At 42.1% G+C, this 24,421-nt stretch overlaps 1 protein-coding gene across 1 annotated transcript; it reads left to right on the top strand.

The window, feature by feature from the left end:
• Positions 1 to 22,329, top strand: EZR (ezrin; the record flags this gene model as incomplete). Its single annotated transcript, XM_079550334.1, has 13 exons — positions 1 to 138; positions 3,739 to 3,822; positions 10,842 to 10,937; positions 12,097 to 12,371; positions 13,022 to 13,105; positions 13,738 to 13,884; positions 16,432 to 16,528; positions 18,825 to 18,988; positions 19,867 to 19,997; positions 20,648 to 20,808; positions 21,011 to 21,103; positions 21,565 to 21,813; positions 22,165 to 22,329. The coding sequence occupies 13 exons, from the start codon at positions 1 to 3 to the stop codon at positions 22,327 to 22,329; spliced, it is 1,884 nt and encodes a 627-aa protein (XP_079406460.1).
• Between the last annotated feature and the right edge of the window lie 2,092 nt (positions 22,330 to 24,421).

Below are 24,421 nucleotides of genomic sequence, written 5' to 3'. Positions count from 1 at the left end.
ATGGATGGTCGACTCCAAAGACAGCATGTTGGCTGCAGCCAGAAACAGATTCTGGACCAACAAGCCCATGAGTCAGACAAAAAGCTGCCTGCACATACAGTGCCCAACACACTTGGGATCTGCTCATCTAAGAGAGAGGTCTGAAGAGGCAGTGTCACCTTGGGTTTTTATCTAGGTCATAGATCTTACACAGAGAAGGTGCTGCCTCTTACTACGTGGTTGGCAACACGTTGCCTCCTTAAGAGACAGCATTTTCTGAATGTTTTTCAGGTTCACAGTCTCTGAAAAGCTGCAGTCTGCCATGGACTGATTTCCTGATTTAGCATTATAAGAGTTACTATCTTGGGGAAAGTAAAGAGTAAATGCAAAATCTGAGGGCACTATTGATACAAGAAAGAACCCATCCTAACTGGTGTAACTTCTAGTGTAGGAACTTTCCATAGCGTTAAGATTATTTAAAGTCTGCTCTGAGGTTCTCTCCAGTTCAGTCTTTTATTTTATTTCTACTTTCCTGTCTCTGTTGGAAATGTAGATAATGTTATTGTTCTACCCTGAACAATCTGAATTTGTGGAATTAGTGTTCAGTAAAATGAGTTCTTCAGTTTCTGTTGTCTTTATGATTCATGGAGCTATTTTTCCTTTCAATGCAAATGGCATTGTGTTGGCAACCGCTTATTTTTTCCTCTGTGGATCAAATTTGTTAGCAATCTTTTGCATCCTAAGCAGAGAAAGATGAAAGCCTTGTGTTCTGCAGCGCTTCAGTACACGCTAATAAGGTTTCTAAGGCCCTAGTTCTCTTTCATTTTAAGCATGTTAGCCTTGGGCGTAGAAGTATAATCAAATTTTTACAGCATGAGCCCATGGATTAGGAAGCTGAATCTTTCTGTCTAGGATTTTAAGCATAATCTATGCTTATGCTTATGCTTTAAAAACTTATTTCATGTGTAAGTCATGGACTTTTTTTTTTTTTTTTTTTTTTTTTTTTTTTTTTTTGCTGCCCCTCTCCCACTGTGGTGAAACAGTTAAACTATTTGCTTATGGCTTCAGTTTTAGACCTGGAATACTGCCAGGATTTGGTAGGGATCTCACAAATGACCTGTTTTGTCCATGTGGGATAAGCAGGATTTTGCGTGTGGAGGTTTCCTTAACTTCTTAACTTTTCTTAACTTCTGTCTTGCTCTTTTTGTTGCTTATAGGAATTACAGGGGTTTCCTATTTCCCTCTGCAACAGTATCTTGTATTGTTTTATTGTTGTTCATCTTGGGCTTTGATTTAGTCATCTTGATGCTGTAGGGAGTTTCTTATGATCTGAGCTGTATGTCACATTCACGTCTTCTCAGCCTGGCAGACAATGAAGTTTTTCCAGACTGCCTAAACCAGGGTTTCAGGTGGATTAAGCTCTGACCGTCTGCTTCATTACCTGCTTCTCTGTGGCTAAAAGCTTGTGTGGAGTGGTTGTAGAGTATGCAATTAAAAATACATCTAAATCCTTTATATTCTTGAAATCAAGGCTCAGAGATAAGAAGCAGGAGGATGTAATATGGCAGAAAGGACACTCCGAAGGACTTTGCCAAGCAGTTGTCTGTTCAGGGAAATGACAGCCCCTCATTAGTCTGCCTGTCATGTGATGTGGGGCTGTCAGGTAACACACCAGGGAATTCCTCTCTGTCCTGCTGGTCGTTGAGTCCTTCTGACACACAGAAATTAACCTTTACCACTGCCCCAGATGTCTCTGGGAGCTCTTAGATAAGCAAGCAGTCATGTTCCTCTGTTCTTGTGGCTGTCAGTTGAAGTAGGAAGCAGGGGACTTCAATTCTTAGTCTTAGTGCTAAAGAATTAAGTTTCATGGGTTTTGCTTGTTTTTAATTAGCAGATAACCACTAAGGAGATAAAGATGGCTATCCTGATACCGACAGGAATCCAGTGCTCAGCCAACATCCTGCACCTTTACTGGATTGAGAAGCACATCCTTTAAATTTATTTAACTTGCGAAGTGATACTCATTTTTATACCCACTGTGGTGATTCAGCCAGAAGTGCAAATAACTTGCACAATGCAAAACAGCGGATTATCAGCATATGTTTTCTTGGGGGAGGGGGAAGTAAAAAGGAATTAGATTATGATTAGGGATTTATTGCTGAGAGGAATTAAGCAGCAGGAGCTTTTTAAGGTCGTGGCTTCAAATTGCAGTCTTGCTGTTCTCCAGAATTTGCTATCTTACCTTGTTACACTGTTTGAGAAACTTGGTTCTTAAGCTGCAGGAAGGAAGCCTTAACATAGTCCTGCGATCCAAAGTGCTGCAGTTAATTGTAACACGTTCTTTTACTTGACATTTACTGTAGAGTTTAAATGTACACAATTAAATGGCTAGAAACTGCTGCAGTGTCTGGGTTTTGTAGTGAGTGATTTGATTCCTATTGTACTGCATCCTGTGGTTCCTTCGCACGTGTGCCTCTGCAGAGGGGCCAGTGCTGCAGCTGTAGCAGGCTTTAGGGGTCTGTTAGCTCTCGCTGTCTGTAGCATAATGTTTATAAAATGCTCTGTGTAATTTGCATTTTGTCTGGGGCCTACAGGGAAGCTGGGGAGGAACTGTTTAGAAGGGCAGGTAGTGACAGGACAAGGGGAAATGGTTTTAAACTAGGAAAAGGCAGATTTAGACTGCCTTATATCTATTAGGAAGACATTCTTTGCTGTGAGGGTGGTGAGGCACTATAACAGGTTGCCCAGTGAGTTTGTGGATGCCCCCTCTCCAGAAATGTTCAAGGCCAGGCCGGATGGTGCTCTGAGCAAACTGGTCTAGAGGGAGGTGTCCCTGCCTAAAACAAGGGGCTGAAACTAGGTGATCTTATAGGTCCCTTCCAAGCCAAACCATTCTATAATTCTCTTCTTTTTAAAATCCAAGCTACAAATCTTACTTGTCTGAAATGTGGTGTAATATTCCAAGTGGTATAGTCTCCTGTAATGGAAGAGTTGAAGATAATCCTTTCTTGATTTGCTGTTATCTTGGTGCTCCTTATGCTGTTCTCTGCAAGCTTGGTTATTGCTTTGTATCCTGATTAAATGCTAATAGACTTTTTCTAGTCATTAGCTAAACAATTGCTGTCTGCATACAATGTTAACCCCTGTCTTGCACTCCTGTCATTGGAACAAATCTGGTTAAAGTGTTTCTTCGTTAACGTTAGCTGTTAATGAACTCTTACCCTATAATATTGTTATTGTGCCGAGTAGATTTTTATGAGGTGAAGAATGAAAGTTTATCAGCTATTGCTTTTTGCCTAATAAGAATAATCTGAAGCCTTTAGAATCTCACATTAATTCTAGCTCTAATATAAATGGAAGTTAAATTACAAGTCTTAAATTCAATTTAGTCATTAGGGCTTTTTGTAATCAAAGAGATGGCCTGTAGGCAGCTATTTTGCATGCTTTGCAGAAACCCTTATTCTAAAGGATTTTACGCCTGGAGATTGACAACTCTAAAATGCTGCTTCATTCAATCAGTAGCCAATTCTGTGTTGAAAAGGAAAACCTGCAGAACAATCTAGATAAGACAGCAAAGTCAGCACTCCAATTAAGTTTGGTGTGATAACAAAAATATAACTGGGGCTTAAATGCCTAGAGTATAAGGGTTATGTTCGTGTATAAAAAAAATAGAGACTGTATTGTGTACAAAGTATTGTATTCACACGGAGAAATAGTTTTCAATGTACCTTAAACAATGCTTTTTGTTTTTCTCCATAGATCAATGTTCGAGTTGTTACTGTGGATGCAGAGCTGGAGTTTGCCATCCAGCCAAACACTACAGGCAAACAGCTGTTTGATCAGGTCAGTGTGGTGTTGGTATGGGCTCTTGCTGCTTAAGCTTAGAGTATGTTTAAGACAACTGGTTTCTTAACTTAATTCTTAAGTTTGAATTCCAAACCTTCCTATCTTTCTTTTCTCTGCCTGTTAATAAAAGGGCCCTGGTCCTAAGTTCTCGAAAGTCCATCACAATGAAAGAAATAAGCAAAAATCCCTGCAGATAAGTTACATTCTAGTGAAACCTGACTTCTTAGCGGTGTTGAATGACAATGTATTACAAGGAGTCTAGAATGTCTGGACAACATAGTTGTGTGTAAAAATACTCTTAAGCTTTGAAATGCAGCTTATCTTTTGTTCATTTCTTAAATTCTAAAATTGAGATGTTGCCCCCTGTGCATAAAACCTTTCAGAATGAGGTCTTCACACAGTTGATGAATGTAGGTGTAAATGTGTTCATCCAGAAGCTGAGTTGGAGGTTACAACTTGCCTCAGGTGTTTGAGGTTTCCAAACTACTAGAAAAGCAGAAGGGTTTGTTCGCCATGCAGAAGCTACAGCATATCATGTGATGTATGAAGCCCCTGTGCAACAGGGCAGAGTAGAGACTTGCCTAGCCTGCCTCCAGAGATTCATAAAGAAATGGAGAACACGAGTAGGGAAATTCCCTTCTCTTACTGTTACTCTTCCTGCCACTGCATTAGCAGTGTACAGGTCTGTTTGGTGATGGACCTACAAAGGTCAGGAAATGACAACTAAACAAAGAGCACTTTGTGGAACTTTATTAGTCTTAAGTAGTTTGTCACCATAAAACTGATTTAAGACCTTGGTTTCATCAGAAAAATCAACTTCTGAAATTTAAAATAGAACAAAATAGTAAAAAGAGCTTGCATCTAGATGTTTCTGCTGAAACTCTGAAAACTAAGAATTAATCTGTGTAGACTTCAGTTCCATGTATTTATGAAGTGCTGCAGCGATTCTTTTGCACTTCCCCTTGTCCCCAGCGGTCTTGATAGCAAAGGGTGGTTGAGTTTTAACTCAAGTAGGTAAAACTGGCTAAACAATGTTTGTTCATTCTGAATTTCTCTTGGTACAGTTTCTCACTTCAGTGAGTTAACTAGAACTAGCTAGGCTTTATGACAGCAGACTTAGTGAGAAGTACTCTTCGAACAAGTTTCAAACAAGTCCAAGTTGCAGAAAACAAAGGTAAGAACTGGGAGAAGGAAGATTTACCTGTTGTAAGTGAAGATCGGGTTCAAGACCATGTAAAAAAACCTGAAGGTGCACAATTCCATGGGATCCGATGAAATCCATCCACTGGTTCTGAGGGAGTTGGCGGATAAAGTTGCCATGCAGCTATCCGTCCTATTTGAAAGATCATGGCAGTTTGGTGAATTTCCCACTGACTGGAAAAGGGGAAACATAACCTCTGTGCCTGGCGAGATCATGGAGTAGGTTCCTCCTGAAGGCCCTAAGTGCACTAAGGCACATGGAAAATAAAGATGAGATGATTGGTGATAACCAACATAGCTTCAGCAAAGGCAAGTCATGCCTGACAAACTTGGTGGCCTTTTATGATGGAGTTACAACATCAGTGGATAGAGAAAGAGCAGCTGATGTGAACTTGTACAAACCATTTGGCACTGTCCCTTGTGACATCATGGTCACCAAATTGGAGTAAAATGGATTTGGTGGATGGACCATTCACTGGATAAGGAATTAGCTGGATGGTTGCACTCTGAGTTATGGTCAGTGGCTCAGTGTCCAAATGGAGGCTGGTGACAAGTGGCATTCTTTACGGATCAATGCTGGGACTGGTGTTATTTAACAGCATGGACAGAGATTGAGTGCACCCTCAGCAAGTTTGCAGATGACATCAAGCAGTTGACATGCTGGAAGGAAGGGATGCCATTCAGGGAGTCTTGGGCAGGCTTGAGATATGAGTCCATGCCAACCTCATGAAGTTCAGCAAGTCCAAGTACAATCCTGTACCTAGGTAGGGGCAATCCCAAGCACAGATACGGCATGGGTGGAGAATGGCTTGGGAGTAGCCCTGAAGAGAAGGATTTGGGAGTGTTGGTTGATGAAAGACTCAGCATGAGCCAGCAGTGTGTGCTTGCAGCCCAGAGGGCCAACTGTATCCTGGGCTGCATCAAGAAAAGCATGACCAGCAGGTCAAGGGAGGTGATTCTGCCCCTCTACTCTGCTCTCATGAGACTCCTGCAGTACCTGCAGTATGCATCCACTTCTGGGGCCCCCAATAAAGGACATGGAACTGTTGGATTGAGTCCAGAGGGGGGCCACAAAGTTAATCAGAGGTCTGTAGTGCCTCTGCTATGAGGCCAGGCTAAGAGATTTGAGGCTCTTCAGCCTGGAGGAGTGAAGGTTCTGGGGGACCTCATAGTGGCATTCCAGTACCTGAAGGAGGCCTGCAGAAATGCAGGAGAGAGACTTTATAAGGGTACGTAGCGACAAGATAAGGGGAAGTGCATTTAAACTGGAAGAAGACAGATTTAGACTAAATATTAGGAAAGTGAGGGTGGTAAGACACTAGAACAGGTTGCCCAGAGAAGTGGTCAATGCCAGCTCCTTGAAGGTGTTCAAGACCAGGCTGGATGGGGCTCTGAGCAACCTGGTCTAGTGGAAGGCATCCCTGCATATAGCAGGGGGTTGGAACTAGGTGATTTTAAATGTCTTCCAACCCAAACCATTCTATGATGATTCTGTGAAACAGAAATGTATTTCCTCCAAGAAACCAAATTATAATCACTGAAGAACTTTGCAGTACACAAGAGTACCACAAATTGTATGTTTAGCACTAGTAATAAGTTTAATTCCTTTTGATTTTCATTACTGTGGGATAGATTTAGAGTATTAATCAGCAATTTGATGAAGTGCATCTGAAACACCTGCATATTTTTGGAGCTAGCATGTAGTGTTTGACCTTCCATTCCCAACACATCACCCTTGTGCTACCCCCTCCTCCCATCCGTGTTAAACCAAAACAGAAAACTCGGGTTTCATCTCTGAGGACACAACAACACAAATGACTAAAAGCTATGCTTTTAAAAGCAGCAGCTTAGACAGAAAGTATAACTATGCCCTGTGCTTTTCATGACAATGATTTGTTTATATCTGTTAAGAGTCAGGGTCATCTCTGGCAGAAGAGAAGCTACTTTCTTGACCTCTCACTGAGAAGCAAGAACTCCTGAGAAGGCAGGATACTTCAGATCCAAGATACCTCCTGTCTGCTAAGTTGTTCTGAACCTCTGAAGATTGCTCTTGTTGCAGCGTTTGATGTGCTGTAGGGATGGAAAATCACCTCCTGAAGATTTGGCTCTTACCTCCTGTACCTTGGGTTTAAAACCTATCATTGGAAAGTTATCAGCTTATACCTTGTTGGGGTGCACTTCTATACATCAGGAGGGAACTTCGGTAGAAGTGCAGCACAAACTTGGGCAGATGAAGACTATATTTCACTTCAACTTTTCTCACAGCCTTCTTTCTCTTTACTGGGCCCTTATCTTGGATGGAGTTTGCACTCAGATAAAGCATATGGAAGCAACAGGTTTGCACAGGAATGGGGAGTGGCCCAACTTGAGCTGCAAAACCACTGCGGGAGGAAAAGACTGCTGAAGAAGCAAGCTATTTTTAAAAACAACAGCATGATTTCTTGGTCTGGCTATCAGCTAGGAAAATTACTCAGGCACTGCCCTTCGGCTTTATTGACTTTTCTACCTCAAACGTATGATGCATAGGAGTCAAAACTCCCTGGTAGAGGAAGGGGAAAATAATGAAACCACTGAATATTGAGTACAGCTCCACTGAAGCCGCAACTGTATCTGAGGTGTTCTGAGAACCCATGTAGTGATCTCTGAAGCTGGCTCCAGGACATCTCCTTGGGTGGTCCAGGCTGTCCTGTGCCTTTCTACTAACAAGGGAAAGAAATTCCCTTGGAGGAGAATGTGCCACTGGCAATTTCTGAGTGGGAACTGGCATAGCCAGTGCCTTACAGGGCCAAGCACAAGTATGCAGTGTCCTGTGACCCATCAGCTAATAGAGTTTGTTAAGGCAACTGCAGTATCCCTTTTGAACAGATCATCTGACCAGGAGAACATCAGAAGACTGAAGAATTAAAAAACTTAATTAAACAAACGTGAACTTGCCTAGCTCTGTTGCATGAATATGCCTTACACTTCAGTCCTGGTTTTGAGGGATTCTTTGTCCATTTTGGTAGGATGGACAGGCTTAAGATTTTGTACTTCACGCATTTTTATGCATTCCCTCATTCCCACCCATTATCTTGGATGTAAGGATTGTTTGGTGGTTGTTTTTCCTCTTGTTTTGCTGTGAAGGAAGTTTACAAAGCTGTTTCTCAGAATACAGGCTAAAAGGTTCTTGTCTTTGTTCTTGTTACCCCAAATTCTGAAGCTTAGCTTAATATTTTTCCCTTCCTTGCCTTTAGGTTTTGGGAAGAAGCTGCAGGGCCATAACTTCTGTAAGCTTTCCGACTGTCTTAATGTATAGAGAACGCATAACTTTTCTTCATAAGAGGCACTCAGAGATAATGACCAGATAATTGCTTGATTTGTGCAACTCTTCATTCTGACAATGTTGCAACACTTTCTTTGTGCAACAGGAAGCACCACTCTCAACACAGGCCTGCATTTCTGCTAGGTTGAGTAAAGCCTGATTCTGACCGTTAAACACATCTGGCCTTCAGAAAACTTGGTACCTTTGTGGTGAAACAGGTGTCTGGGGAACGAGGGAAGAGGAGTTCTGGTCAAGAGAAGGCTAAAGTATTTTCAGAGTCCAGCTCTTTTATAAAATAAAAACAAAGTTCTGGGGTTTCAGGAAATGGGTGGCTATAGTAATGCATATGTGGTTTTCTTGGCCTGGTTTTATCACTAAGCATTATGTTGTCTGTTGATCGAGATGACACATAAGGAGTACTTCACAGAGTGCTAGCCAGGATGATGTGTTTTTTACCCACATCCCTTACCAACCCCTGGAAACTCTTGTGTACAAACTGCTGGCCTCTGACTCATTGGTAAGCAAATTTAAGGGCAAGTATAGCAAAAAATTAATAAGAGATCCCCTAACTATTTGCTTTGGAACAAAATACTTGTGCTGTTCAAAGAGTGCATTTAGTACAAAGTTTGTTCCAGTAAGTGTTTTCTCTGGCCACATTGTCTTCAGCAGTGCTTTAAATAAGGAGGGTGAAATATCCTTGTTTGAGCTTATAGTCCAGGTAACTAAGTAGGTTGCTCTGATCGCTACAAAGGGCTCAATAACTGAGAGCAAATTCTCAGCTACAAAGTAGTATTTTTCAACAAAGTCACCACCAGCTGTGCATTTGTGCCAGTGATGAACAAAAAGAATCAATACTAGCAGATGTGACCCACTGTTTCACAGCTGCTCTGATGGCACTGTTACTGGGAAATGTTGCTCACACAGTCCATCTTCCATCAGCCCAAACAAACGAAAGCCAGAAGGCACTAAATCCTGTGGTGTGGTAGGACAACATTGGCAATGTTCTCCATGGCCTTCAAACTGGTATGGAGGCTGGCATTATCATGTTGTGAGAGAAAGGTTGCCTTCTTCTCTGGCCTGACTCCAGAAGTTTGAGCTTTCAGCTTAGTCAGCATCACGATGTAGTGCTCAGAGTTGATGGCTTCTCTGGGTTCAAGGAAACCCAGAAGGATCACCTCCTTCCTAGACCAAAAGACAGTACATATTAATCTGGAAGGTTGTATCTTGAACTTTTTTTTCAATGGGGAGTTGACATGTTGCCACTCCATGGACTGCTGCTGTGACTCTGGCTCGTAGGGATGTTACCATATCTTGTCACAGGTAATGATGTGATCCAGGAAACCATCACCTTCTGCTTTGTATTGGTTCAATAGGTCTTGACAAACTTGCATGCAATTTTTTCTGTTCTTGTATGAGTATTCTAGGGACTCACCTGGAGCAAACTTTAGGATATTCCAAGATTGCTGCCACTGCATGCTTTGAAGCTGATATTCAGCTCCATACACAATTCCGTGGTTTGCCAATTCATGTGGGTGAGCTGATCAAGATGCTCTTCATTTCATTGCATGACAGCTCTGCGTGGCCATCCAGGCCGGGGCTTGTCTTTCACATTGCTGTTGCCACTTCTGAAACATACCACCCACCACCTCACTGTGCTCACATCCACTGTTTGCTTTCCACAAACATTCAGCAAGCACTGATGAATGTCACTGTGAGCCATTTTTCTCTGCACGGAGGAATTCAAATCCACTCCTGTGTTCTATGTACACTTCCATGTCAGATGCCGTTCTGTCAGTCTGCCCCTCTGCTGCCATCTATTGCACAGCAACAGAACGTAATGGAAAGGTTCAACCTCTACTGCCATACCACTGTCCACCTCTGACACTGTGAGCCAACATAATGAAATAGAAGGCATTACTTTCAGAGTAGAGTCTGAAATTTAGAGTCTGTCATGCTTTCCTAAGTTGCTGAGAAGTTCTGAAAACCTCTTGCTTTCCACTCAGTTCAGCTCTGTGGTAATGCTCACACCACTGTACCAGGGGCTACTTTGCAAATTAGCAGCAGGGGTGCATTTGGATCCACATGCAGTGGATCTTCCCAGATCTCAGCTCTGTCTAGAGCATGGCTTTGCTGGCAGATGAGCCAGCAACAAACTACTGAGCGATAATAATAAGCAAGTGAAAATAGGAGATCAAGAATTCTTAGGCTATCTTTTCTAATGAGGAAAAGGAACTTGTTGAAAAGAGATCTGTTTTCACTAGTAGGTGTGTGATCCATACAGCAAGGGTGTTTCAGGATCTTTGATCTGGTTGGTATTTACAGTGTGTGAATGTAGCCAACATCAGCATCTTCTACAGAGGCAACTGTGTATCTTTGTCAGATAGATGAAGTAAAGAGATGCAGGAGGAGTAGGTTGCCTACAGCTTCAGTGGCTGTGGGATTTGTGAGGATACATGAAGGAGAATTACTGGTGAACCCTTACCTACCATAGGTTTTTTTGACCTTTCTGTTACAGGTGGTTAAAACCATTGGTTTGAGAGAAGTGTGGTACTTCGGTCTGCAGTATGTAGACAACAAAGGATTTCAGACTTGGCTGAAGCTGGATAAAAAGGTAATTGCTGATTAACAGTTACAGCTTACATGATTCCTCATGTGTTACTGGCTGCAACTTCATAAACCTTGTACTTGCTGATTAGTCTTCAATATGCATAATTTAATAATTATTTTGGGGGAAAACTTTGTGACCTCCGTGGGAGCTGTTTGTATGAAGTGTGACGTGGTGGAGACTTGGTCTTTCTGTATGAATGGTGGAAATTCTCACTGTAGATCAGCAGCTTGATACTGTATTCTGCTGTGTAGAAACAGCTGGCTTTCTGTCTGGAGGAACGTCTTGAATAATAGCAGCATTTGTCTTTGCTTGGGTAGGATCAGTTGCTTGATTTAAAAAAAAAAAAAAAAAGGTTGCTTCAGGTCTGGGCAGTGGTAACACAGAGACTCATGTGTCTGATCTGCTTTTGTTTGTGAACTTGTAAACTTGAAATTCTTAGGAGGGAATGAACTATCTTTCCTGATGAGGCAGTCAGTGACATACCTGCTTAGCATAAGGGGGATGATGTGTCACAAGTGTAGAACAGTAGATGGCTTGCAGCAGTAAACCCTGCATTTTTCAGAGGCTGAGATTTGTTTACAAGCAGAATTTTACTGAGTTTGAAATAACAACACATCTCCTCTATGTTCTCGTATGAGTGAGCAGCCGGAATTAAAGAATGAGAATAATTGGCTGTCAGTCACTTGCTTGATGCAAAACTGCAGGAGGCCTATGGGCTGTAGCCTTGGAATTTATTTCCTAGAGTGCAGAGGCCATTGCACCCTCTTTATTTCATGCCACCAACTGGCATGGTTAGCAGGAGATGCACTGAGCTGAAGGTGGCTACTTCACTCTGAAGTGACCCCTATTTGTCTTCATTAAAGGAAAGAGATGGGATGGAATGTGTCCGCTTTTAATTAATTTATTTTTTTTAGAGACTGACTTCTCAAATAATTGATGAAGTGCTGGAGTGTGTTTAGCCTAAGCTCTGCAGGGAGCTTTGTGTATTTAGTTGGAGGTGAAAGTTGGAGAGTTCTCACTGTAGGGTGTGGGCTCCAAGCACTACAGAAATGTACTTCTGAAAACAAATGCCTTTTAAGGCAAATGTCTTAAATTCCTTTTTATGTGCAAAAGCAATTCTTTGTTTGCAGCCTTCTTAAGTTGTGGTGTCATCTATCCTTAGGTTTCTGCTCAAGAAATCAGAAAGGAAAATCCCCTTCAGTTCAGGTTCCGTGCCAAGTTCTTCCCAGAAGATGTGGCTGAAGAGCTGATACAGGACATCACGCAGAAGCTCTTCTTCCTTCAGGTGAAGGAAGGGATTCTCAGTGATGAGATCTACTGTCCTCCTGAAACAGCAGTGCTTCTTGGCTCCTATGCTGTGCAGGCCAAATTTGGAGATTACAGCAAAGATGTGCACAAGCCTGGATACCTCAATTCAGAGCGTCTGATCCCCCAGAGGTAAAGGAGTCAATTGATTCAGCCTTTTTTTTTTTTTTTCTCCTCCTCCTCTAGTTATACAAAGTTTCATTGAAAGCATATTGTTTTTCAATTGAACTGTATACATATGATTTCAGTCCTCTTGATTTCTGTCCGTGTTTGAGTATGTTTTCATGATATCTCTTTGAGCTGGTTAGGGAGAGGTGGTTGGGTGAATACAGCAGAGGAAATCCCTGTAGGTTTCAGCTTTCCTAAACCATGCTGCCGTGCTGGTAGTGTGTGTGAATGCCTCATCTTTAAGAAGAGATGTCAATCATGAATGTGCCCTCCCTGGAGAAATGCAGGTTACGTGTTCTTAATCCCAGTGTACGGTCCTCAAAATCTCATATCTGCAAAACATGTTTGAGGCTAGATAGTCTGTCCCCACAAAAGATAAATATGTTACCAGACAAGTGGCTTGTCTTTACACCTGTGATGATTCTCCGCACAGTATCTAATTCCAGGAAAAATGCCTACTTTTTGTTCATTCTGAATAGCTCTGCTCCAGAGAGCATATCTTCAGGCTTAGTTTCAGTGAGACCTCATGAGTGGGACTGTAGCAGGTATCAGTATTGATGGACACAGCAGAACACAAAGTGTAATCTTGCAAATATCTCTCTACTTGTATTTAGGGTGATGGATCAACATAAACTCTCCAGAGAGCAGTGGGAGGAACGCATCCAGGTTTGGCATGCTGAACACAGTGGTATGCTCAAGTAAGTGTTTCGTGTTGCTCCCTAGGCCTAGTTGCCTCAAGTTTGCCGTTCTGACAGCATGCTTTGGAATAGCCTCCAAGAGTCACTTGTGTGGGGAGCTCCTGGTGTTTGTTTTCTAATCCAATGTGGAATCAAATGGTAAAATGGTAAAATTCAGTTGGGTTTTTATGCTGGTGCTGAGAACCAGTGGCTTTCTGAGAGTCCTGCACCCAAGTATAGTGCATCAGTGATGACTAAGTGGATAAAACTAAAGGTGTGTCTCTAACCTTTAAGTTCATTGAAGCATTTTCATTGGCAGATTGGGAAAGTATAGGGTACTGTTCTTTTCACACTGACTGTACTTTAAGACAACGATGAACACTGGAAGAGATGAAAGTTGCTAATTGTCTCTAGAAATATCAGACCTTGGCAAAGGATATAGAGTGTACGTGTGTGTGTGCACAGAGGTAACTGAAGGCATAACCTCTGAAGTGAATCCCAAATGCAGAATGTTCAGTTGTAACTGCTGCATTTTGATATGTTTAGGAAAAGGTTTGTTGTTTTTTTGTCTTTTTTCTGAGCACTCTTTGCTTTTTGAGATAGTCAGGGAAAAATGAGAAGCTAACATCTGTTCTCCTCCCTGCCTCACCCAGAGAGAATGCCATGCTGGAATACCTGAAGATTGCTCAAGACCTTGAGATGTATGGAATCAACTACTTTGAAATCAAGAATAAGAAAGGAACTGACCTCTGGCTGGGAGTTGATGCCTTAGGGCTCAACATCTATGAAAAAGATGATAAGTAAGGCTTTGTTTTCACTTCTCATCTACTGGAGTGAGGGCTGGTGTCGGAGCTAAAGGGCATTTCTTATTAACAGAGTGAGAGCAAAGTTTAGAACTTGCTTGTTGTCCGGCAGGATGTGAAGCTGTGCTAGGAGACAAGCACACTTCAGATCATTTGTGCTTTCGTGACTTTCCTGATAGCCTGACCTGCTAATATAAGAGCAGATGTCAGCTGTAAAAATATCATCTGATAAAGCAAGTAATGGTTGTAGAGCTGAGTCCCAAGGGAAGGAATTTACCAAGCTTTTTCTTTAGGCAGGTTTCCAGGTATGCGGGCAGTAAATGCAATACTGGAACCTTGATAGGCCAGTACGTCTGCAGAGTGCTAGGACATCTGAGGCCATCCCTGCACTGGAATCTAATGATAGATGCGTGTACAACTGCCAGTTTGTGAAAAAGGCAGGTTGTGGGGTAGGCGTGAAACCAACGCCGGATAACACCCAGAATCCAGGGAGGAGCTACCTTCTATTGATACTGTAAACCAAAGAATGAAATGAGGCCTTGCTGGGCTACACAAAATTTTAATCAGCCCTTCTGGTAAGGACAGAGGTATAATTTGTTGGTTAGTAGGTGGAAAATAATAGACTACATCTATAAATAAGCATATACAGAAGGTCAGAACAACTGTGTCTAAGCCTACCAGTCGCTTCTAATATTCCACAGATTGAAGAGGACTGAAAATGAACTTTTTTTAAATGAAAGGATGCTGGCTGGACTGTGTGGGGTTTTTTCCTGAATGTTCCAAGCATTGGTTTCATGTCATATATCTGTAACAGACTTTCAGTGAAACACAGTGGGGATTTAACCCATTCTGTTTGTTTTCATCCATAAAGCTTTGAATGTAGCTAAAATATTAATTGGAGCTTTTGTTAAGATGGCAAAAAGAAATGTAGACTTTTCTGCAATGCTAATATGTGCTGTCACCTGGAAAACAAGGAGTGTCACTTGAAAGAAAAGTAGTTTCGCTCATGTAATACCTGAGTCTTGAATGGCAAGTCTTGCTGTGTAACCATGGTCGCACAAACAGGTTTTTCGGGCTGCAGCAGCAGACAGAACGTAGCCCTTGACTGGAGAGAGCCATCAAGAGCATTTGCAAAACAAATGTAGTGCTGGAAGAAATGGCTTGTTTCTTCCATAACTCTCGATAACTCTGTAATTAAGTCTTTCGAGCAGATATGAGGACTAGAAAAATGTTCATGTGCACCCTACCTATGCTTTGTACGTGCAGAGTTTTGGGACTGGGGAAAAGCTGAAAAAGCAAAGATTTCATTGCTGAAGCTCAGCCTGAGGAGGCAAATGATGCCGTGCTACAGATGGGAGTTTGTTCTCAGTGAATGTCATAGAATCATAGAATCACAAGGTTGGAAAAGACCCATAAGATCATCTAGTCCAACTGTCTCCTCATCACCATTGCCACCACTTGAAAATGCCTCTGGGCATTTTCAAGCCAAGCCTTTTCTCTGCAATAAGGATGAGAATCTACAACAGAACTTGGACAACTGAAATACTGCAGTTAATGTCGTACCATATTATCTAAGAGTGAAACTCTTACGGTAGGATGAAGGAGGCTAGAGTAGTTACTTAATCAAATCATTTGTTGTCCAGTTCTTAGCGTTACATGGCACCCTGTTGCATAATCTTGCATTTGAGGTAAAGGTTATGGGATGGTAAATTCTGAAGAGAACATATTTATTATTGACTTCTGATTAAAACTAAGCAGGTTGTTTTAAGCTTGGGCCAATGAAATTATGTAGGAAATTTCGGTTCTAATGAAGTTGAAGCAAATATTTTTTTCCTTAACTGATGAGCTCCATAGAAGAGATTCACACAGACTTGCAGTGATTCACTATGCTGATGTACACTTCTATAAGTGCTGACCACTGCATACTCGTGCCTTCAACCTGTTTGCTGGAAGTAACTGTCAGGACTTCAGTGTGCCAAAGAGGGACACATGTGTTAGATAATAACAGGAAGATTGCTTGTTAGTATTAACATTTATGTAAGACTCAATTCTTGATGATTAACTGCTATCTCTAGAGAATGTGTCCTCGGTCCCAGAACGTTAAAAGAAGCGTAATGTGAAACTAACTACACAAAGGTGGTATTTAGTTGGGGCAAGGGGAGGTGAAGGAATTAATTGCAATCAGGTGCACAAGCCCTTGAACTTGTTGCAGAACTGGGAGGGCATGTAAAGGTGGAGTACTAGGATGGCTCAGAAACGTGATGTGATGAATAATTTGCTGGTTTTTGTATGCAAGACTCTGGAGACATTTAAAAGAAAATGAATAAGGTAAAAATCTGGACTGAATAGCATGAGAAGAGACTGTAAGGGAGGTGATCAGGCATCTCCCCTGCTCCTCTATGGGATTTTGTTACAGCTGTTCTCCTTGCTGTTGGGAGAGTTGTGTCAAGCATTGCATCCCGCCGAGTCTGTGTTTTAGAAGTAATGTGAGGGAAAGAATAGAGTTCATTACAGCATCTCTTAAAATATTTTTCCTTTTTCCAGACTGACTCCAAAGATTGGTTTCCCCTGGAGTGAAATCAGAAACATCTCCTTCAATGACAAAAAGTTTGTAATAAAGCCCATTGACAAGAAGGCACCTGTAAGTATACTGAGAATGAATGCTGCCTGAGAGTAACTAATAGCAATTCATTTCAGAATGAAGTTGTCTTCGAAGAGAAGAAAGCTGCAGGTGTCTTAGATGCAAAATTAGCATCAGTATCAAGGATGTATTTAGAGCAGTCTGCTTTTCTGTGCAGTTTAGGTAAAGAGCTTTTGGATGTGTCAGATATGGAGAAAGGCAAGGATGCTACAGCTGCAGCCCAGTTCTTTGCCTCCAGCAAGCTAGTATGCTTGAATCTGAGATTCCCTGCTTGTTCTGAGTCTTTTCTATAGCTGGATTGTACTTGAAAATCGCTCTTCTCTCCATTCTCTCCAGTGTATGGGAGCTGGCATGTAATTTTTTTGTGGTTGCATGACTTTTTTTTAAAAATTACCGGATGCTGCTGCTAAGCTGTGTGTATCCATACGGCTGTCCTTCTCAATGTTCACTTCCACCCTACAGAAATATTGAAAGCCATGTAAGGGCCGCCATGTCCAATGACCTACTTGAATACTAGGGTAGATGGCAAGGGTGTGATTTCTGTGGAGAATTTAAATGTAGCTGCTCTTGAGTATTAATGTTTTATGTTTACACACTTCAGTTATTTTAGTTTAAAAAGTTGCAACTTATTTTGAACTTTTGAGAACTTGAATAACTGGTATAGGTGGATGTCATTCTGTAAGTGTTGTGAAACTGCTGGAATAGTTGAGAAAGACCTCCTCTCTTTCTCTTCCCCCACCCCAGTTATTGACTTTGGTGGATCAGTACAGACCTGAGAAACAATTTGTAGTTCAGCTTTGGTTAAGGGTGACGTCTCATGAATCTCTTCAGCAGAAAAAGGCCCTTCCAGTAACTTGATTGTCACACACAGTGTTAGGATGTCCTTTCCTCTAGCTAACAACCCCTGAGTTTTGTGGGAGAGGGGCTTCTTTTTGCGATGTTACCTCTGAAAACCAGCAAAAGATCCCAGAGATAGAAAGGTACCTCTGTCAGGAATATATTTCTCAATAGATGAGCCTCTTTATGATTTGGACTTGTACACAATACAAACATTAAAGTCCTGTTTGTGGATCACAGCTTTTCCATCCACTCCCTAACAGTAAATCTGACTGAGTTTGAAATGGGAGGCTTGCAAAAGGTTGATACATCAAGGCGTTTACAGTGTTAACACCAATTATGTTTCCTTGTTGTCTGGGTTGTCTTTCTCCCTGTGGGTGGTGTTATGTTTCAAATTAGGTATGAAAGAAGAATTGATCTGGACACTAATTCTGAACAGTCAGGAAGTTATCCGGATCTTTTCATATGCTCGCATCTCTTTTGAAAATGGCAAGCATTGGTAAATAAAGCAAAAACATTGAGTCCACCCTGGATGTGGGTGGGAAGCTCCTCTTTGTTCTCCACATCATTGCTTAAATGGACATTAATTTAATGGATGGCGTTCTTTGTCACCTTACCTACAATAAGCTTTTTAATTTTGAGGTATGTCAGTCCACATACTCCAAGATCTTCAGTGCATGTTTAAAATACCAAGCAGAGCTTCCAGCTGTGCTAGTCCAGGGGAGGACGAGGAAGGGAGGGAATTCTTTATGTTCTTATGTGAATGTTTTGTCCCGGGATTGTATGGCATTAAATGATGAATACAACCACCATCTGTGCCCTTAGAATTTACTTTGACTGGAGGTGAACCTTGCTTCAAGATAAGACCTGTTCATCACAAAGTACACAAACAGTCTGCTAGAAATAGGAGGTCAGACTGCAATTAGCAGTATTAGATTTGTGTAGCTCAGAATGCTTCTGGCAGGACTTGGGGTCTGGGGGGCACAGCACACTTTGCTGATTATATGTGCATAATGCATTGAAGGACATAAGTTTTCATCAGTGAATTCAGGAAAATCTACAGTGTTACTTTAATACTCTGCAGCATATTTTTAGTTTCATGCTTTATCTTTTCAGTCACAAAACCACAAAAGCTTAAAAACTAATTGCTTCATATTGCCCAGATTGTTACCAGCCAGCCCAGAGTCTTCTGCAACCAAGCTTGGCAAAGCATCCTCTAAGTGGAGACCTTTGAGCCCATTAATTCTCTCTAGAAGGTGCTTTTTCTAGAAAAGTAATTTATCAACTCCATATGGACTTGAAGTGGACTATGTAACCAACAGAAATTGGGCTTCAGATAGCCATGCAGGTCCTGCTGTGACATTCCATTACCGGTGGATGTCTGTGCTGCAGTGGGATTAGTGGCAGGATGATGTCTGCAGTCAGCTGTGCCTGAAAAACTGTGTGCTGTCTTTTCCAGGACTTTGTGTTTTATGCCCCTCGTCTGAGAATTAACAAGAGGATCCTGCAGCTCTGCATGGGCAACCATGAACTGTATATGCGACGCAGGAAGCCTGACACCATTGAGGTGCAGCAGATGAAGGCCCAGGCCCGGGAGGAGAAGCACCAGAAGCAGCTGGAAAGGTGAGCCTGTGTACAGACAACGGGATGGGGAGGCAGAGGAAAATGATACGTGTCTGCCAGAGTTCCTCAGATGGCTTTAAATGACGCTGTGAGCCATCTACCTTTGGGTGAGGTGTGTGCGTTAGTCCTTGAGCTCTGGCTGTCAGTGGTAGGACTCGGGGCATCCTGCAGTGGGAGCATGAGAATTCTTCTGGCTCACATTTGTAGTCTGCTCTCCTGTCTGCAGTCTTAAGAGCTGGTTCTTCAAGGAATCATGCACATGAAGTCACTGTGTGCTCCTGTGTCGGGGTCCTAAACTTTGAGAGAGGTTCTCCTGTCTCTGTGTTGGACTGTGGAGTGGGTGGAAGCTAAAGGAGCAGACTTCAAAGGGAACGTCTGTATGCAGACTGGAAGACCTCTTAGAGGCAAGAGAAAAGTATTAACAATTCTGCTGGACTCTCTACTATGGCTGCAGGTTACTTACAATTCGAGAAATCATTCTGATTTCTCCTGTATTGCTGGCTTTTTCATCTGCATTCCTCGGTGCTCATTTGATTTTTCCTTATGACAGAAGTAATAAAATACATCTCCTCTGCCATGTAGCACAGAGCCATGATTTTCTCTCTCTGCATCTACTGTTTATTTGGTTCTCTAAAGTTCTGGGGTAGCCTACAAAAAATGGAAGTACTTTTATGAAATATGAGTATCCAAAACTGGGCAAAAACTGAAGTGATTAAGGATGAATTTCTCAGTGCATTTCTGTCTTCTGGCTCCTGTTTGTGGCAGTCACACAACCTTGTCCTATTTAACAGTCTGGAGAGATGACCATCCAGTTTTCTTGCCTTGCTGTGGTTTATGTCTGAAAGTGAGCTTGAAGCATGAAATCTGTTCCTAAACAGGCAGCAACTAGAAAATGAAAAGAAGAAGAGGGAGACAATTGAGAGGGAGAAGGAGCAAATGTTGAGGGAAAAGGAAGAACTGCTGGTGAGGCTACAAGAGTATGAAGTGAAGACTAAGAGAGCAGAAAAAGGTAAAGTGCTTGCATTGTTTAACCAGATCGTGTGTATTGTGCTTCACACTTAGCTAAGTCTAGTGACACCAGGATCTCTTGGCAAGGCATACTGATATCTGCTTATGTGGATAAATACACATGCATGCACTGCTGACGACATCCAAGGCATAAGTCACGACATCTGCTGCTATCAGTGGGAGTTGAAGGTCACACTAACTCTGTTTTTTCCCTGTTGCTGAGGGGGTTTTAGCATGAGCCTTTTGCAGCAGTGAGAACCAGAGCTCAGCTGGCACATGCTTTTTACTTAACTCTGAACAGAAGGAATGGTTTGGTAGCAAGTCCTTCCAGTGAAATGGAAGCTTCTGTTTCAATGCACAGATGAGCAGCTTGGAGACAGCATCATCTGGTCCTCACAGTAAATTGTCAACTAAGGGCAGCAGGATCATGGCAGTGCAAATACCTTGTAGATGATCTAATTATAATGTGCAACCGACAGCTTCTGAATTTGGGTACTTGCCATATTTTGTGCAATACCTACTTGTAAGTGCAGTGAAGAAATATCACAGGCTGGAGTCGTGCATGTCATGACTTCTGCAGTTAACCTATGAGCTTGTCTTTGCTTTGCTTGTCTTTTGGTGGACTAACAGTAGTGATCTGTTTTTTCCCAGAGCTCTCAGATCAGATCCAAAGAGCTCTTCAGCTGGAGGAAGAAAGGAGACGAGCTCAGGAGGAAGCAGAACGTTTGGAAGCTGATCGTCTGGCTGCTTTGCAAGCCAAGGAAGAGCTGGAGAGACAAAATATTGACCAGATAAAGAGCCAGGAACAGCTGGTAAGACCCGATCACTTTTGGTTAAGGTATGCTATGCCACTTACTTAAATTAGGCCTTGGAGTCAAAAGGGGGGAAAAAAGAATCAAGCAATCTACTAGAGGGGAGTGTAACATGTGGGTCTTTTCTCAGTCGAAATTGTTATTTGTTGTGGGGTTGTTTTTTATTTTTTGAGTCCTTAATTCTGGTGTTACTATTTAACAGGCCGCAGAGCTCGCAGAGTATACAGCCAAGATTGCACTTCTTGAAGAGGCAAGGAAGCGTAAGGAGAACGAGGTTGAAGAATGGCAGATCAGAGTGAGTATTCTGTCAAAGTTGCTCTGAAGTTCTGTGCTTGAGCTGCGTGTACTGTGGTGCTTTAGTCAAAATTTAAAGTAGAAGGTGTTGAACGCAGTTCCACATGACATCCTTGTCTCTGAGCAGGAGAGATGTGGATTTGACAGAGGAAGCACGCAGTGGCTGAGGAATTGTGGGGATGACCACACTCAAAGAGTTGCGGTCAACAGCTTGGTGTCCAAATGCAGACCAGTGACAAGTGGCATTTCTCGTGGCGTTAGGGCTGATGCTGTCTGTTAGCTTTGGTGACATGGACAGCGGGATCGAGTGGCTGCTCAGCAAGATTGCTGATGTCAGCCTCACCGCACCCATTGGTGACACGCTAGAAAGAAGGGATGCCAGGTGGAGGGACCTTGACAGGCTCAAGAGGCAGACCTGCGCGAACCTCATGAGCTTTTTGCTTTTGTTTGTTTTCCCCAAAGGCTAGGGAAGCCCAGGAGGATCTGGTGAAGACAAAGGAGGAGCTGCACTTGGTAATGACTGCTCCACCTCCACCTCCACCCATCTACGAGCCAGTGAACTACCACGTGCACGATAACCTGCATGATGAGGGGTCTGAGTACTCTGCCTACAGTGCAGAGTTCTCCAGTGAGGGGATCAGGAATGACCGCAATGAGGAGAAGCGCATTACTGAAGCAGAGAAGAATGAGCGTGTGCAGAGGCAGCTGAAGGTAAGAGAGAGTGTTTGGAGGAGGAGAATTAACAAGAGATTCTATTCATGGAAAATAGGTAATTTAACCGCTTGGTTAAACACACACAGAGTGATTTTTTTTTCTTTGCTTACAGGTCCTATAGGGCAGGTTGAATTAAAGGCAGTGTACAAAAAGGTTGTTCTTGTTGTTCAGGCATTGAGTCATCAGAAAGTTGCATCATCCATACTGTTTATGGGAACTGCATGTTGAATCCACACTGCTGACTTGTCTGGTCATCTAAGAACTGTCAAAAGTCTCACCAAAGCCACTGCTGTTGGAAGTTGAAAGCGTATTGTGTATAATTTGTATTTAATGTTCTCTCCATTGCAGGCACTGACAGATGAACTGGCGCAGGCTAGAGATGAAGATAAGAGGACCCAAAATGATATCATCCACTCGGAGAATGTGCGACAGGGCCGTGACAAGTACAAGACACTGCGGCAGATCCGACAAGGCAACACCAAGCAGAGAATTGATGAGTTTGAGGCAATGTAATGAGTGCTTACAACAAGAAGGCAAGACTGTGGGAAAGGCAGATCTTAATGCTGTGGTTTTGGTTTTGTTTTTACCCTGAGGAGGGGCACTGTATGGTATTTAACAAATGTTCTCTAAACCCAGAGGTGTTTGCATCTCCCTTTTCTTCCATACCATGTATTAAATTTGGTATAGTTAAAAATCGATCTTACCTCTGATCCTGGTAACTTACTCATGCCTTTGCTTCGTGCCAAAAGGCCTTATGTCACATCTCTCTTTAACCAACACAAATCCACATCTAGTTGTAGAGACATGTCCTGTGCAGGTGCTGGATTCACCTTGGTCTAAAAATTAGCAACTGGGGGTGAATTTTGTGCCATATGTCTTTGTGTTAATGTCCAACAGGTGAGAGGTCACAAGTCAGGAATTGCAAACAGCTGTGTGTGCACTGATGCATGCACATGCACTCTGTTTTCTTTGTCTTTATGTCCACCTGACACACAAGCAAAAGAGAACTGACAGCACCTCAGAACTGTACTGCATTGAAATAGGGCTTTTCCTGCTTGCTGTGCTTAACTGGAGAAGTGCTGCAGCAGCTCCGAAGTGTGGCACAGAACAGGGCACCCTCCTCATGTAACAACTAGGCAAATATGCTGTTGGAATAATACACTACTGTGTTTGCATTCCAGTTTCATAACTGATCAGTTATAGTGTAGTATTTATATATATATAAAAATATGCAGTATGTGGATTGAAGTAAGTACTAGTTTAAAAGGGAAATAGTTTTGCTCTGTATATTTTGTTACTTTTCAGATTTAATGACTCGCATCTGTAAAGACGCCTGAACACTGTAGTCTGCAGTATAACTGATTATTTACTATAAAGCATTATTTGTAAAGATCATTTTTTTACTTAATGAAAATTGATATGTACACATGGATCCAATATATACAATTTTACTGCACCTATTTTTCTAACAAATTTTCTAATTTTTTAAATGTTTGATTTAAAGTTTCAGACTCCAAACATGAAGGGACTGCTTGTTTATATCACAGGTGTATCTCTCTATTAGAGAGCATTTCTGTGACCATTCCTTCCCCACTGATCTCCCCCTTTTCCTTGAAAATCTGTTAGAAAGTGAGATACAGCATGGTGTCAGCTCTTCTCTTCCATTTACAACATCTGTGCTGCTTTATACTCGAGTTGAATCTTCTTGTGTGGTGTTATTTTTTTTTTTATTTGCAGCAGCAAACATCTAAATAAAAGATCTGCAAAGTAACAAAGGATTTTGAGTTGAGTGTTTCATGAGTGCATTTTAGTGAAAAAGGGTGCTGACTTCTAGCTTCCAAGGCTAGTGCATGCTTCCCTTCTTTGTTACATCCTTAAACACCGCTGAGCTGGCACGAAGGGATAATACTTGCTGTACTGACAAATGGTGACCATCTTCACCTCAGCCCCAAGGGAGAGGTAAGTAACAGCAGCACCAGGTAAAGCTGTATAGATGAGGTTTCTGACTGTAACGCTGCTTCACTGGAGGCAAAGGGAACAGGCAGCGTGCATTTCCACCAGTTCTCATGAATAAGTGATAAGCTGAGCTGTGCCATACACCATATGGATCCGTCTGACTTGTTAACACCAGTTGACAGCAGCTGCTGGTAAAAACAAGGAACTTTATCAGCATTTATTCTATTAGCTGATGTGCCGCACTCCTCCCACCAAAGGAGAATTTATAACTAACCAGTTAGCACAGCACACATTGGAAAGCTGTGAGGCATGCAGGCCAAATTGTTTTCGGATCAGTACTATGGGGCACTGGAGATAGCGGAGATAGTTCGGAAGTACTGCTTGTTATAATTTTGCAATAAGAGAAGAGGGAGTTTTTACTTCCCTTTGGTGACAAAGCATGAAAACTGGAGTGAAATAACTTTTTTTTAATAAGAAAATGATCATTTATCTCTATGCAATATTCCTTATCTGTGTTTGAACAACTGTAGCTCTGTGTCCAGAAAGAGAAAGCTGCATACCATCTGCCTACTAGTGCCTTGTCAGCATAATGCCTTTCAGCTTGTTACTCTTGAGAAACAATATTAACCTTTATCTCTAGGTGAAGAGT

This window comes from Tetrao urogallus (genome assembly GCF_951394365.1).
Source record: "Tetrao urogallus genome assembly, chromosome: 2".
Classification (NCBI taxonomy): domain Eukaryota; kingdom Metazoa; phylum Chordata; class Aves; order Galliformes; family Phasianidae; genus Tetrao; species Tetrao urogallus.
The sequence above is the reverse complement of the archived record's forward strand: the minus strand, read 5'-3'. Positions and strand labels throughout refer to the sequence as shown.